Consider the following 16751-nt stretch of genomic DNA (forward strand, 5'->3'; position numbering starts at 1 on the left):
ATGACTTTTTGTGTCCCTGGAGCAAAACCCTAGTTCAAGTTGGGGATGTCTCAGGTTTTCTGCCCTCTAAAGATTCTGAAACAAGTATGCTTAAAGAACGTATCTATTTTACCATCACTGCCAGTGCTAATCTGAGCCTTCAGTACCTGAGAGGGTCTCCAAGTAAACTTCGTGTTCCCTGCTGTTTTTCTGTTTTGCTTCTTTGTTGTTTTCCTGCAGGAAAACCGTGTGCGTTGGTAGATGAGTTGGTAGGTGAGGCATGCTGCCTTTAGCTGGCATGTGTTGTGAGCATCAGAAGGAGAAGCATGCAGGGTTCAGCAGGGAGAGGGACCGTGCCGATGCGCGACCACAGTGTTGACAGTGTTCACAGCAGGTCTGGGCTGTCATAAGCACCGGGCAGAAAACTGCTTACGTAAATGCAAACGGTGCAACAAGAAGTCAGCACAGCCAGACTACCCAGCACAGGGTTCAGCATGATGAGGGACAGGCTGAGACTTCAGGACCCCACAAGACCTCACTGGTCTGCTTTACAGATGGTGGTGTCTGAGTAGGAGAGAGTCACCACGTGGAGTTTCCAAGGTTACGTGGATAAGCTTAGAGCTATTCCCTGTCTTGAGTCTCTTTATTTTGGAAAAATAATTCAAAGTCTTTAACTGTAGATGACTTTTAAAAAATTTAACAAATGAAGTGTAATTGTAGACCTAATGGAACTAATGATCTTTTGGGGGGAAATATTGTTATGTACACAGCACAGTGGTTAAGAGCTCAGCCACTAATCAAAGGGCAGCAGTTCGAATCCACCAGCTGCTCCTCGGAAACCCTATGGGATATTTCTACTCTGTCCTATATGGTCGCCTTGAGTCAGAGTTGACTAGATGGTAATGGGTTTGGTTTGGTTTTGGTTTATATCTGATGTGCCGTGCGACCAAGTTGTCTGCAGTTTTCTTGAGAAATTGCATGAATCAACTCCTTTATAAGAAATTACTTATTGTCATAGTCGATGAATCCAACAGAAATCGTGGGCCAAAGAGGTTAAGTCTCTAGCAGGTAGCCCTGGAGACTAGACATGGGCCTTCTGGCCTGTTTGCACGGTTGTTGACTGACATCAGTTCATTTTGGAGTCTAGGCATGTTCACCGCGGTCACTCAGTGTTTCTGTTCCCCCATCATTTCTTTGAGGATTCATCTTTATTTCCATTCCTTTCCTTGCAGCTGCTAAACCGAGAGGCTTGCCAGGAGCAGCCTTTGATCCTCACGGTTGTGGGGCCCATTTTAGACATCCTGGCTTTGCTGCTGCGGCAGGGGGAGGAGGTCATTCAGAACCCCCACCACGTCAGTCTGGCCTTCAGCATTCTCCTGGCAGTGCCCGTGGATCGGCTGAAGCCTTTGGAGTACGGCTGCATCTTCCCAAGGATTCACAACGTGCTCTTTTCAATCCTGCAGTGTCACCCTAAGGTGAGGGAGAAAGGGGAGGAGTGCACCGGGTGGCTTTTTCTTTTTAGCACCGGGTGAGTTCAGCCTTCAGAAAAGCAGCAGTAAAACTCTGCTGCTACAGGATGGTAAAAGTAGTGATTTGCGAAGTGGACTTCTTGGTTCTAGTAATTTCCAGGGCCAGAGTGGTTTTCCCAAGCACACGATGCTGGACATTCACACCTGGCCGTTGCGGTGAGTTCATCTGTGTTGGATCTGACGCTCTGAACAGTGTGCGTGCCAGCCATTTAAGGAAGCTCTTTCGAAATGACTCTGTCTTTGCAAACCACGTACTTAAATGAGTAGCTTACTTGCTTAGATTTGCTCTTGGGTTTATAATTCAGAAGGGTATAGGGAGTGAGACACCCTGAGTTCCTGATTTCATAGTATCCTGCCTTTTAAATTAAACTCAAAGTAGGAGTAAATGTCCCACAGAAAAGATTCTAGCTCAGCTAACGTTTATTGACTGTTTGCTCTGACTCTCATTTCATCCCTACAGCAAGCCTGGGAAGTAGGTGGTAACCCAGAGGGGCTAAATGGTCTGACCATTTCACTCAGGTGCATATGCATCTTAGACATAAGGCTGCTGATTTTGCCGACCATTGTTTTTTCTCACTGTACCCCCATACATGTGACCGATAAGTGGGGGCTCATTAATATTATTGTATATGCACATACACTGTAAAAAGGGCAGGGGTGCTGTGTGGCCTCCTCCACCTTCATTAGAGGAAGGAGAATCGGGATCAACAGCCCAAGACTGAGTCCTATAAGGCAGAGGTCAGACATGCTTCCTGTCTCTGCCATCTTTACCAATTCTGACACCAACTGTCCCTCCCACAGCGCTCTCTGCTACTCTGCTGGGTTCCATAATTCACTGCAGTGGCCACACAGAACTCACAGATAATCCTCATGATTATGGGGTTTATTAAGGAAGTAAGAGTTACAATTCAGGCTCAGGAATGCTCAGGATACAGTTCTTCCTTCAGGACAGCCTCTCCCCAGCCGTGCTTGCAGGCACACCTCTCCCTGGCCTTGGCCTCTGCCCAAAGGCACTCAGCTTTTTCTCTCTGTGGGCCAGGAAGCCCACTGTGCCATCATCTCTGGCTGCCGAGTCTCTGCCCCTGCTTCACACTGCCTTTAGTGTTACAGGTCTCTCTCTCTCTCTCCGTCTTCTGGTCCCAGGAGCTTCTCAGTGCAGGGATCCTGGGTCCAAAGGACATACTGGCTCCTGGCTATTATTCCTTGGTGGTGGTGGGATCTTCTCTTTCTTGCCTCTGGGATGGCAAAACTGACCAATCCTTTTGGTGGGCTACAATTACCCTATCAATCAGACCTGCCCAATCACTTGGGTGGGTGTTACAAGACCGAAACCACCCAAAAGTGATCCATTGCACCGCATATACACATGTACATTCAAATATTAAGTGCTGTAATGTTCTAAGGATAGAGACCTGCCAGCAATGCAGTTTAAAAAAACTTCTATTGCAAATTAAGTACTTAGAATATTGGACCTCACTTCAGAGCCTTCCCCAGTTGGACCCTGCCCATCTTGCTGATTATTAGATTTTAATGGGTCCATAATTGTTATGCAAACCAGTTACTAATGTTAAGATTTAATGTGTCCATAAGTGCTATGCAAACCAGTTACTAATGTTAAGATTTAATGTGTCCGTAAGTGCTATGCAAACCAATTACAGACTGAAATTGCAGATCTTGGAGAAGATGCAGGAGTTCATGTCGTCAGTGGACATAATATTAGAAAGTGCTTCAATCTCCTGCAGAACCATTAAAAAGTGACAATTTAGTGGAATTAGACCATTTAATGAAAGGAAACAATTGACAAGGATGATGACATGGTATGGCAAAAAAGAACGACGTAACAAATAATGGGAGCTTACACTTATATACCACTTATGAAGTCAAATTGGGGAAAGAGGCATGCAGGCTGACACTGCCTTGGCGATGTTGATAGTAGGTCTGGGTTCACGTAAATACCAGGTGAGAAACTGCTTAGGTAAAGGGTAAAAGGTATAGCAAGGAGCCAGCAAAGCCAGTATACCTAGCAGAGAGACCAGCAGCTGGTACCAGCCTAAGCACTTTACATGTTTTAACTCACTAAGGCTTCTTGACAACCTATTATTATCGCCATTTTGTAGATGAGAAAATGGTCATAAGGGTTAGGTAATTTGCCCATGATCACATGAGGAGTCAGGATTTAAACACAGGTATTCTGGCCCCAGATTTGTGTGCTTTTAATCAAGATAGCAGAGGATTAAGAGAGGTCCTTGGGACATTTGTTGAAGCTCTGGAATATTTTTGCAAAAATGACCTCTTTCTGAACGTGCTACAAAGTCCAATTTGGCAAGAAGGATATAGTATTGTGTTATTAAGAAATTTGGTTGGATGCATTATAAAACCCAAACCAAATCAAACCTGCTGCTGTCGAGTCGATTCTGACTCATAGTGACCCTGTAGGACAGAGTAGACCTGCCACATAGAGTTTCCCAGGAGCACCTGGCGGATTCGAACTGCTGACCTCTTGGTTAGCAGCCATAGCACTTAACCACTACGCCACCAGGGCTTCTGGATACATTATACCAATGGAAATGATTGCAACACTTGACTTACTCTGTTCCTTCTAAGAATCAGCTGTGCTGTTGAGCAGAACTGTTAGCCTGGTGGACGTGTTCTTTATCTGCACCGGGTAGCTGCTCGCCACATGTGTCTGGAAAAGTGGCTAGTGCAACTAAGGAGCTGAATTTGTAATTTTATCAAATTTTAGTTCATTTAAATTTAAGTAGGCACATGTGGCTAGTGGCTGCTGTACTGGAGATTGTAACCATGGCCTAAGGATGGTTGAATATATAAGAGGCGTGTTTTAAATCTTTTCATCACCGTTAACTGAGAAGTTTTACTCCCCATTTTAGGTACATTAGCTTCATGTAATCTTTTTCTTAGTACAATTATACTTGAATAAATTGGTTATTAATTATTTAATTATTTATTTCACCCATTTCCAGAATGGTTAGAAACAGTTTACAGTAAAAGGCACAGATTCAACCAGTTCTAAACCAGGTAGGTTCCTGAAGCTATTCTTCATGGACTCCTGGCCCCAGACTCCTAAAGCGAGGGTAAAAAAAGAAGGTGTCAAATAACAAAAGTGGGTGAGCAATTACTCCAGAAAGTTTAGGAGGAAAGGAGATTGGGCACACGTAGGAAGGAAAAAAGTGTGAGTGCCTTTAAAACAGAAAAAACGTGAGGTATAATTATTTACATGGTTTTATATTCTCTTGTCTGTTGCTATTACAGGTAATGCTGAAAGCCATCCCTTCTTTCTTGAACTCTTTTAATAGATTGGTGTTTTCAGTTATGCAGGAAGGGCGACAGAAAGACAAAGGTAATTCAAAGTAATCGTGTCGTCAGATGCACTCCTTCAGATGTACTTATCATGGAATCAATATTTTGCTGAAAATAAAACTATACCTAAAACCAAACCCATTGCCACTGAATCGATTCTGACTCAGCAACTCAGCTGTATCCAGTTGATTGAATAAGAAAAATGCTCAGATTACTAGGTTATTTCTGAACTCTGCAGTGTCACTTTTCAGGACATCTAAAACAAAGAATGCATGTGGTGTGTCCTATTTGGAAAAAATAATATCTAGACTCAGGAAATATTTACTGAGCACATACTCTGCTTCAGGGGCTACAAAAATGACTGCAGCCCACTGGAGCCCTCCGATAGCTTTTGGTTGAGTGGTTGTAGAGTGAGCTCGTGTTGTAGCCGGGAGGACTCCTGGAGCTGCAGTGCCAGCCTGAGCTTGGCAGGACGTTTTGTTTACCAGGGAAGCCAACGCTGCCCTGTGGCAGTGGTACGACTTACGTTTACAAGCCATTTATCACTGGAGTGTCTGGATTCTTGGTGAATTTTTAATTTTCCAGAGATTCTTGTTTTTAAGAAGTCTGCACCTTTCTGAGACCGTATATAGATTTGAATACTGCACTATTTCATGTTTGCCTAGCATGGACCAGTCCTGGCCATGTAATGTGCTAAGCAGGAGGATAGAGTATTGGATGGGATGCTCAGGAACCACAAAGAAGGCCTGATAGCTTTGAGAGTGTCAGAGGAGACCCTGTGAGAAATATCTGAGTGGGACTCAACTTCTCCCCATCGTATGAACCAGTTTAATAGGTTCAGACTTGACACTTTAAGCAATAGCTACTTGACCTAATCAACTTTTTAGAAAAGAGAAAAGGCATAGTTAACACTGGACTGTGGAGAAAAGAGTTCCCAAATTATTTGTGTTTAGCTCTGGGCATTTCCGTCTCTCCCATAGCTGGTCTGTTTGACATTGTGAGTATATTTAGGACCAGGATGGGCAGATAAGTTTCCTCTCACATGTCAGCCCCAGTTGGTGGTCGCTACCTACACATACTATGTTGAGGCCTGTAAGACCTCGTCTGACCTCAGCAAGAAAGCGCTCCCATCTGAATAGTGGTGCTGGCCTGGACAGGAGCGGGACAGACCAAGTGACCTGGGGCATGCTGAGCAGTGGTGAGAGGAAGCCCTGGTACACTCTACCACAGGGGTGCCCTGCTGCACCTGGAGCAGTCCTTTGCCACCTTTCCTGGGGGAGCACGGGGGCAAGTTCTGCATCTGTTGCTCCCTGCTGACATCCACATCAGCATAGCTTGGTCGTCTGTAATCTACCAAGACTTGGTTCCCTGGATGTATTAATTGCTTACCCGAGTAGAGTTCTAACTCTTTTTATTGATATCTATTTTTTTTTTTTTTAATGATCAGACATTAAATCTGTGGCTGAAGTAACAGATGCCAGGTATTCATGTTGTCAACAGCATGAGTATATTGAGAGAAGAAATAGTAAATATTAAGGACATCACTAAAGCTTACTGCCTGTTGAAATGTCCAGTGAGAATGTTAACAATTTATATAATGTCTCTATAAAGTTAAATTGATCTTGAAAAAATGCATATATGTGCAATTAAAATGTTTATGCATATATTCAGGGTCTTCAAATACGAATATTCAGAGTATTCAAAAAGGTATTTTGCATTTTAGAAATCAACTTTACTGAGATGTAATTTATGTATAACAAACTGCATCCATTTAAAGTATACAATTTAATGAGTGACAATTACGTATGTGTGCGAAACCACCACCACGGTCAAAGTAAAGAACATTTCCATCATTCCCGTAAGATTCCTCTTACTTCTTTGCAGTCCACTCCCCAACCCCAGGCAGCCATGGATCTGCTTTTTGTCACTGTAGATTAGTTTGCATTTTCTAGAATTTTATAAAAACCGATGTGTCACTGTGCTGAATGAAAGCCAGGAAGGTGCCCTGGTGCTTCCTGGGGTTTTCCCACCTGTGTGCGATGGCCTGGGGCAGTGGGGTGTACCCTGAGCTGCCAGGTATTTTAGGCTTTTAGAATTCTTGGGTGGAGTTTGTCAGAAGGGTTTGGGTAATGCTGGCATCTTAAGATGGGAAGAAGTAGGAGTCAGAAATGAGAAGACAGGAGCTATGTCTAATGATGGTAATTGTGTCTTATTATCTATCTGCCTGTAAAAGGAAAACCTGGTACAATTTCTGAAACGTAAGGAGGCAAAGACAGAACTAGGGCATCTGACGGTTTTAATCATACAATGTCAGTAAACGTTTTTTTCATTCAAGATAATTTTGTATTTTAAGCCTTCCTTATAAAGATTTATCTCTTGTTAAATACAATAGCAGTCCTAGATTTCATCCTAAAAATTCTTTGATTATCTATTCTAGTTAAAAAAAAAAAGGCCACACAGCTCCCGTCTGGAGGGGAGATGAGAGGGCAGAGGGGGCCAGAAGCTGGCCGAATGGACACGAAAAGAGAGAGTGGAGGGAAGGAGTGTGCTGTCTCATTAGGGGGAGAACAGTTAGGAGTATATAGCAAGGTGTATATAAATTTTTGTATGAGAGACTGACTTGATTTGTAAACTTTCACTTAAAGCACAGTAAAAATTAAAAAAAAAAAAGCCCACAGACTCTTGAGTATTTTGTGTTTTTTCCTTAGTTGTGTATATAAATATTTGGATGTATCTTTTCTCCCTTACTGTCTGTAAAATAGACCAATTAAAGAGTTTAGAAAAAATGGAAGGCCTGAGATAATTTCCATTGATAGTGAAAGTGGAGCCCTGGTGGTGCAGTGGTTAAGCATTCAGCTGCTAACCAAAAGGTTGGCAGTTCGAATCCACCAGCTGCTCCTTGGAAACCCAATGGGGCAGTTCTGCTCTGTCCTATAGGATCACTATGAGTCAGAATCCACTCAAGGCAATGGGTTTGGTTTTTCTTTTAATGGTAAAAGTATAAAATTGGAAGGCATAAAACGCACTGTTTGCACTGACCTGTTTGGCAATGCTCTGATGTTGGTAGGAAGCACAGACGACTTGACAGTGGTCCTAGAGTGTGCGCGCCTGGTTGAAAGGATGTACAGCCACATCGCAGCCAAAGCGGAAGAGTTTACCGTGTTTTCCCCATTCATGGTGTCCCAGTACGTGACAGAGGCGCAGAAGGTAAAATCCGGGCTAAGTGTCTTTCACCACGTGTTTCCATCTCTAGTCCTTTGTAGCAGGGCTTCTGATCCTTGGCAGTGCTGACGCTCCGGACCAGGTAAGTCTTTGTTGTGGGCACTGCCCTGGGTGCTGCCCTGTGCACCATGGGATGTTTCACAGCCTCTCTGCAGGGTTACTGTGAGGGTGGAATAAGGCAGCATTCAGAGGGCTCAGCAGGGCTGGCCATGTAGAAGGCGGCATTCAGAGGGCTCAGCAGGGCTGGTCATATAGAAGGTGGTATTGTTGCTTCTGTCTTCTTGCTGCAGCACAAGTCTTGGGGCTGTTTTTGGTTAGTCTGGTGAGTGATAAGGGAGATGAAATGTCACCGAGATCCAAGAACGGGAGCTCTCCAGGACCAGGGTTATGGAGACCAGAAAGAAGTTCTAGACCTCAGCGTCCTGGGATTCCCCAGTGGCAGGAATTCTAGGATCTGTTCTCCTGGGTCTGTCGTTCAAGTGACTCAGCTGCCTTTCTTTGTTTTCAACACCAAGTTACTGAGCAATACTTGGTGTGAGACTCTGTTCTGTGTGCTAAGTAACAGTGGTGAAGAACATATAGGCACAATCCTTTCTTTTGTAGAGTTTACACTTTAGTGGGGGAAAGAGATATTAAGCGCATATGTAGTATAACATCAGTGTTTAGTGTAGGGGTAGAGAATAAATACGACACTTGCTGTTTCCGAGTGTCAGGAAAGGCTCTCTGAGAAGGTGATGTTTGACCAGAACCTCAGTGAAGCTACAGGTTAGCTGCAGGGATGTCTGGGGGAGAACGTTTTGGGCAGAGGTGCAGCCAGAGCGAGCCTGAGACAGAGAAGCTGGGAGGCAGGTCAGCTGGGCGGTGCTGGCAAGGGGCAGCCTGGGGAAGCAGCAGGGAGGGCTGGAGGCTGCGTCATACATAGCTTTGCAGGACCCAGTTCTTGTTTTGTTGTTTTAAAAGTTTTTATTGTGCTTTAGGTGATAGTTTGCAGAGCAAATTCGTTTCCCCTTGAATAGTTTGTACATAAAGTGTTCCATGACATTGGTTATGTTCCCCACAATGCATCAGCACTCTCCCCATTTTTGCCCTAGGTTCCCTGTTTTCCTTTTGTCCAGATTTTCTACCTCTTCCTGCATTCTCATCTCTGCTTTTGGGCAAATATTGCCCTTTTCATCTCATAATTGATTGTTCTAAGGAGCATGTTCCTCTTGGGTGTTATTGTTTATTTTTGGGCTTGTATTATTTGGCTGAAAGGTGGTCTCTGGGAATGGCTTCATTTCCTGGTCAGAGGACACCTTAAGGCCATAGCCTCTAGGGTTCCTCCAGTCTCTGTTGGACCAGTAAGTCTAGTCTTTTTTGTGAATTTGATTTTTTTGTCCTGTATTTTCCACCTGCTCTGTCCAGGACCCTCTGTTATGATCCCAGTCACAGCAGTCCGTAGTGGTTGCCCTGAGCACCATTTAGTTCTTCTGGTCTCAGGGTTGTATAGGCTGTGGTTCATGTGGACTAATTGCTCTTTTGAGTCTTTGGTTTACATTACTCTCCTTTGCTGCAGACAGAAAGAAACCAAGAGTTGTATCTTAGATGGCTGTTCACAAGCTTTTAAGACCCCAGACGCTACCTACCAAAGTAGGACGCAGAACACTCTTTATGAACTGTGTTGTCCAATTCCAATTGATGTAGATGTCTCCCGAGTCCATGGTCCTTTGCCTTCAAGCCTAGGAACTTTGTCGCATGAGGTGTTTGGTTAAGTCTAAGAAATTTCCATGACTGTACCCCTTGTGTGCTCTATTGTCTATATTAATACACATGCAGCACCTACAATTATATGTGTAGAAATATCCACAACCAAACCTATATCTGCAGGTGGGTATGCTCCCTTATACCGTCCCATACCTCTTTAGCATACCCATCTACTTAGGTATCCATTTGTGAATTATTGTTAATAATGTTGTTGCAGGATTGTCTATATTATAGTAATTACCTTAGTTGCTCTTTATTCTTGCGTTCCTCTCAGTGTCTTCCTTTGTTTTGGTCATGTTGTGCTGACTTCCCTTATATCGTGTATTGCCTTCACCAGTATTAACAAGTGTCTTCTATCTAGTTAGTAATTTTCCCTACCTCCCCCTCCTCGCTGGACCCAATTCTACGTGTGACAAGCAGGAGGGTGAGTGGTCTTATTTATGTCTTTCTATCTCACTCTGCTGGCTTCCTTCCTTCAGCTCTTCTCCCTCCCCCTTTCTTGTTGATCCTCACTCATCCTGTCACGGATGTGTAGCCTCATCTGCACACAACTCTCTTCCTCATGGTCTTGTAGTTTCTTCTTGATTGCTAGTTCATGTTCCTGAGAGAGTCTGCATTACTCAGTCCATCTTTTATGCCCATCACTCCATCACTGAATATTTTTACTTGACGGTACTCAACCCTATTTTAAGCCCTGGGGTCATAAGAGAGACCAAGTTCACATTGTGGTGGGAGGAGATGACATTCTGATGGTGTTAGAGATGCTGGGTTAGTGACCCTTTGCCAGGCTCCTGTCCCTCGTCCTGTCAGCTGTGGTCAGGGGTTAGTGGAATCACCTGGTGTGCAGCGTGCCCTGTGACCTGTGGGCCTGAAAAACAGTGTGCTGTGCTCAGACACTCAGAGTCGATGACAAGGAGGAGATACAGGTGGAATACCTTTGTTCAAGTTCCCCTGACATGCTGGATTCAGTATTCTGGGAAATTAGTTCAGTGTTCAACATTGTCTCACTTTGCAGTATTGGCATGCGGTTTTCAAAATTCCGAAGGCCCTGTGTGACCTATAGTAAGTTTACTACCAAAAAAACAAACCAAACCCGTTAGCATCAAGTTGATTCCGACTCATAGCGACCCTATAGGATGGAGTAGAACTGCCCCAGAGGCTTTCCAAGGAGCACCTGATAGATTTGAACTGCCGCCCTTTTGGTTAGCAACTGTAGCTCTCAACCAGTATGGCACCAGGGTTTCCAAGTTTACTATAAAAAAAAAGTACTACAGGAGTTCACAAATCTGAGGCTATGTAAGCCTTACTCTGTGTAAATGGAATAACATAGGCTTAAACAAAGTGTGGTGTTCATGTGTGCATGTGTATATGTAGCTGTGTGTATAAAGATAGACATTTAGTTTTGTCTTTTATCTCTACCTAAAACACCCCCTCCCCCATTTAGTAAACATTCTCAGAATAGTAATAAAATCACTAGTAAATGTGTTAACGTTAGCAATGTCAGCATTTCCCAAGAGAGGCTAGGCTGATGGGTTTCCTCAGAAAATAGCCGGTGTTGTGTCAGCTTTCATCCCAGTTCCTGTTCCAGGATAAACCTATAGCTGCCAAATGATTTTCAGCCACTGACTGCTCACCCCAGTTACATGGGTAGTGGGCTTGGCTGGGATGAAGGCATGGCAGCCGACGGGCCCTAGGTAGCAGCGGGTTTAACCTGCAGCAGCACAGGGGACCCCTTACATTATTCTTAGAGAGTGGGGCATACGGTTTGGTTTCCTGTGAGTTGTTTAGCATTTTTATAGAATCTTGGTATTTCCCAGGCACTTGAGTCATTAATAATATGTAAGCTTTTGCTGAGAGAAAAGCTTTTATTATTTTCTCTTTTACTGAAGAATAAAGTGAGATGTAGTGATTTCACTTCACCAGGGATCAAGAAGGGAAGCAAAAATTTGAACTCTTAAGTTACTATTATTCTGAAATTTACTTTGTAAAAAATCTCTGGTTTCCTGGCCTCATTGTGCATATCTGATTTTTGCTTATCAGTTTTTTTGTTTTTTTAATCTTAAAAGCTAAAGGCCTTGGGGATCACCTAAGACTGAAGCATCCCAGAGTTCATTGGCAGTACAGTCTACATTTTATCTTTCATTTGTTTTTATTCAATAATGGAAACACTCCATACACATTAGAGGCTTCTACTGAGAGCACTGCTCTGTGTAGGCCAGCCTTGCTGTGTGTGTGAGCTGAGGACGTTTACACACCCCCTTTGCACTTCCCTCGTGTTTTTGTGGTGGGGTGTTAGTGGCGGGGAATCTCTCAGTGGTTGTGGCCAGGAGACCCTGTTTGTCATGTGCCTTCTGTGCAGTCATTTGTCAGCAGTGGAAGTGTGTCACTGAAATTACTGTTGCTCTTCTCTCCTACCTCCTCATCAAATGTACCACTGTGTCACCACGGTGGCAGCTTAGAGTGAATCATTTGTACTGCTTATTTTGCCTGAGGTCCTTGTAAGCTACTTAGAGATGTTTTCATTCTTTGGCCAGTGATCACAGTGTTGTAGAAAATGACTTTATTTTATAAATAAGTTATCCAAAACATGAAGATGTCACGTGGCTGTGTGGTCTTAACGCTCCTGCCCTGCCTTAGCGCCAAGCCAAGCTCTGGGCCGTTTTGCTCTGTTTTCATGAGTTTCGGAATGTGACTGTTGCACGTACGCTCAGACAGACGGGGTTCAAACCTCAGCTGTACCAATTACCTCCTGTTTACCTCTAGATGGAGAATTCTCTGTTTAGCAAGTGATGACTGAATGAATGAGTACGCAGCCAACTTACAGATTCCTCTCCGAGTAAGACCCATGGCTTCTTTGGTTGTGCTTGTTTGTTGTGGTTTAGCCTTTTTTTCCCTCGTCACTGCCTTACTGTGAAATTGAAGAGAGGCCGTCTGACATTCAGCCCTGGAGTGTTCAGTTTGTCTATAAAATGGGAAGTTTAAGATGCTCACCTGTCAGAAAACGTTTGAACTGTCACATGAGAAGGACCGTAACTTTGAAGGATAGCATCATCTTAGTGACAGAAACAAATTGCTTCTTTAGGAATATACTTCCTAATGGTTGCCTTCATGATTCAAACTTACCTGCATTTATGAAATAATATCCTCATTAGAAGCTGTGTGTTTACAGAAAGGCATTAACTCTTTCAGGTCATTAGACATTTATAAAGAAGCAGCCCAATTCCAGGCCCATCAGCTGGTGCCTTACTACCCTTTTTGGTTTCAGCTACTGGGGCATCGAACCCTCTGTCCAAAAATTTGGTAAATGGGAGAGAGCACATTCTCTTGGCCTTTTTGCCCCGGGGTTAGTCTGACTCTCTGATCTGAAAGTTTAGGTGCAAGATCGGGTACAGCCAAGCTGGAGCTGGACTGCACTCCCTGTGCTTTGCCCTGATTTTAGAGAACCCAGAATTTCAGGGAAAAAATGTATCCTTAGGCCCAGGGACCAGTCCAACAATTCTAAGGCAGTTAAGAATTCAGAGTCCATTGTGCTGTTGCTGACAATTCATTAATCACTTCTAGTGTTGGTTAGCATGCAGTGATCTAATTGCTCCTGTAGGCCTATGATAATGTTTGAGAGCTTTTGAGCCTGCCCGTCTGCCCTGTTCTGGGGTGAGACGGAGGTCACAATCTTTAGTAAACCTGTTGCCATTGTACCAAAGTCAGCGAAGCTTTCAGGGTGACTGACAGTGTGGAAGAATGTGATACAATGTGCAGGTGGCTGTTATTTTAAGATTTTTAAGTGAGAAAATTCCAGTTTTAATGGTAAACATGGAGGCGTCATTTAATGAATAGTGAAGCTACCCTACCCCTGCGATTTCCTGGGATTTTATTCCAGGTTTTTGTTTGCTTGAGTTAGCTTATGTTTCCCCCAAATATGAACTTTTTCAATATAAGTATTTAATTATTCATGTCACATGCAAAATTATATTTTAAAATTGAATGTCTTCTTTTCTCAATTTGTAGGCTAAAGTTGAAATTACTTGTTGATTCTTCCAAGGACGTTTTTGGTGGGATGTATCGTGTGATCTCTTTCCCCAGTTTGTTCTTACAAAGGTGTGCTTTTCTATCCCAGGTGACCTTGTATCCAGCTGTGAAAGACCTTTTGCAGAAGGGTATTTATCTCATCCTGGACCTCTGCCTTGAACGGGACATCCAATTCTTAAGGGTCTCATTGCAGCCAGGAGTGAGAGAAGTCTTTAAAGAGCTGTACAGTGATTATGTCAAGCATCACAAAGCTAAACACGAAGGCGAGAAAAGATACACTGTCTAATGCTGCGCTTCAGAATACCTACCTTGGTGCTTTAAAAAGGCTTTGGGGAAGTCCTGGGAGAATGAAAGACTTCACATGTTATAATTTATAATGTTGAAATAAGTGAAAAATCTTTTGGGATTTATATAATGTATCTTACGGTCATGGTTTTTTCATTGAGTATTTTTTAATATGCCTTTTTATGTAGTAAGTTTATAATAAAATCCTGAAAAAAGACCCTGGAATGAAATTAATAAAAAAAAAAATTGCTCTATTTATCTTATGATCATTCCAAATGTGTTCTTTGTTTTGGTTCAGTGGTTTGGCGTCCCTTGCCCCCACTAGGAACTATGTAGAACTTGTTTTGTTTTTTTTTTTTAACTTCAGGTATCTGTAATTAAGTGTATACATATAATTGGGTATATAATTAAGTCCTATTTACGTATCTTTGCGTTTTAAAGTATTTGAGTAACATGGGAAGTATTTGTGAAATGCCACTTTTCCTGTCTTCCCTGTGCACACACCTCCTGATTGAGCCGGGGAGAATTAGCGTCCCGTGACTCCTTGTGAGCTTGGGGCTCTCTGGGGCAGGGTGGTGGCACCTGCTACTCAGATGGAAGGCTTTCATTGGGGGTGCTGTGGCTCATGTCTCCTGCCTGCTCCTGCCAGCTCATGTCAGAATGTTTTTTTCTATTCAGTCTAAGAAATAATCTTTTTTTTTAATTACTATTACTACCTAAGTAATGTGTTTTCGGTGTAACAACCTTAGAAAATAAAACTAAAACGGAAGAAAATTTGGTGAAATGAGTTAATTTATGAGGCTTTTTGCCTTGGTTCTTCGGAAAAACAGCTTGAGAGATTTCCCCCCTAAGCCCTGAGGAGTTACCTTTGCCCTAGTTTTCTACCTCAGAGGGTTTGTTACTTTTGTCCAGGCCAATTGATATTTCCTGGATAAGCTGTAAACAACTTGATGGTTTCATACTTTTTATCTGGCCTGGGCCGCAGCCTACCCTGTGATTGGTCTATTTTATGTGCCTTGCAGGAATTGGTCAATATACTTATGCAAATGAAGTGACTGTGCCTTACCAAGAGGGGATTGGTCAGTTTCTGGCCCTGGTGGGAGGGCCATGCCTTGAAATTAACCAGGAGTTTGCTTATATGCAGCCAACCCCAGAGAGGTTTGCAGTCGGAAAGAGATGATGAAAGAAAGAAGCGGAAAAGAAAAGGCAAGAGAGGTAAGAAGAGAGAAGCAGCAGAGACGAGGTGAGGAACACAGGTCAATTGCTGTAACGCTAAAGACAGCAGCAGGCCTGGGAGGGGCCCTGCAGCAGAACTGGTGGGGACAGCAGAAACCTGCTGCTAGGAATGCAGCGGAGGGAGCTGATAGAACTGCTGCCCTGGCTACGAGCTGGGTCAGTTAGCAGTGCAGCTGAGAGAGCTGACAGAACTGCTGCCCTGGCTACGAGCTGGGTCATTTAGCAGTGCAGCTGGGAGAGCTGATAGAACTGCTGCCCTGGCAACGAGCTGGGTCAGTTAGCAGTGGAGAGGCCAGCGGCAGGGAGGCTGAAGGCAGGGAGACCTGTGTGGCCAAAAAGAAGCCTGTCCTGAGGGGTGGAGAGGAGGCCTGCGTGGCTGAGAGGTGGCGTGCACAGCAGAGAGAATGGCCTGCTTGCTTGCATAGCCGAGAGGAGCTGCAAACAAGCTGGAGCCTGCACTGAAGAAGGGAGGATGTGCTCCCCACTTCAGGGGAGCCTTCCAGACTTTGCCTACATGCTTCCAGATCCTGAGTTGTAGCCTGTTGATCCTGACCCCAAGTTGTATCCTGTTGCTTCTGTAGTAAACCACTTAACTGTAAGTGTGGCCTTGAGTTTTGTGTGGCAATTGCAATGAATTATCAAATCCATAATAAAAGTAAAGAGTGCTGCAGGAGGGACGGCTGGTGTCAGAATTGGTAAAAAGGGTTGGAGACTGGAGGTGTGTCTGACTTCTACCTCATAGGAGTCAGCTTTGGGCTGATGGTGATTCTTATTATCCTCCATGAGTTAGACAAGTTCTGATGCTCCTACTACCATCTTACAATGTTAAAAGCATTTCATAGTCTGAGCTACCCAATCACTGTCATCACTTTGGAGTATCTTGTTTTAGTCCGTTAACTTGCACAAATATAGATGTACACATAAATAAATACTTAGCTGTCAGATTGGGTCATAAATACATGTTTTTGGCTACCTGACATTTTTTCCTGTGTAATATTTCCATAACATCTTTGGGTCAATAAAGACATCAATATCATTTTTGTAGGCTGCGTAGCAGTCCATTGAGTAGGTATAGCTGCTTTATTTAAGAAATCCCCTGTGCCTAGACAGCAGATCTCTCCAGATCTTCCATTACAAATGGTGCTTGCAGCTGAATCTTTGTTTCCATCTTTAATTATTTCTGTAAGATGTATTTCCAGAAGTTTAATTACTGTGTCAAAAAAACCATGTCACCTTTTAAGGATTTACATTGGATATTGCCAAACTGCCCTCCAGAAAGCCTACTGATATATCTTCCTCACTAGTGAGTCAGGTTTCCTGTTATTGATGTTTTTGATTTATGCTTCCTTGATAGGAGAGAAATGTTATTTTTTGAATTTCTTTAATTACTAAGAGATTAAACATTTTTTATAT

At 43.4% G+C, this 16751-nt stretch overlaps 1 protein-coding gene across 4 annotated transcripts in view; it reads left to right on the plus strand.

Annotated features, from left to right (window-relative positions):
- The window catches only part of URB2 (URB2 ribosome biogenesis homolog), a 43960-nt gene extending 28999 nt beyond the window's left edge, over positions 1 to 14961 (plus strand). Inside the window, exons 7-10 of one of the 4 annotated variants that reach the window (XM_049881189.1) lie at positions 1212 to 1454; positions 4779 to 4866; positions 7894 to 8033; positions 13906 to 14960. In XM_049881189.1, coding sequence (XP_049737146.1) covers positions 1212 to 1454; positions 4779 to 4866; positions 7894 to 8033; positions 13906 to 14103 — 669 coding nt within the window. In that variant the 3' untranslated portion in view covers positions 14104 to 14960. Of the gene's footprint in view, positions 1 to 1211; positions 1455 to 4778; positions 4867 to 7893; positions 8034 to 13905 lie in introns of those variants that run through there. The other 3 variants (XM_049881190.1, XM_049881191.1, XM_049881192.1) reach the window with 3 other exon arrangements.
- Positions 14962 to 16751: the final 1790 nt, after the last annotated feature.

Source organism: Elephas maximus, chromosome 3, assembly GCF_024166365.1.
Source record: "Elephas maximus indicus isolate mEleMax1 chromosome 3, mEleMax1 primary haplotype, whole genome shotgun sequence".
Taxonomy (NCBI): Eukaryota; Metazoa; Chordata; class Mammalia; order Proboscidea; family Elephantidae; genus Elephas; species Elephas maximus.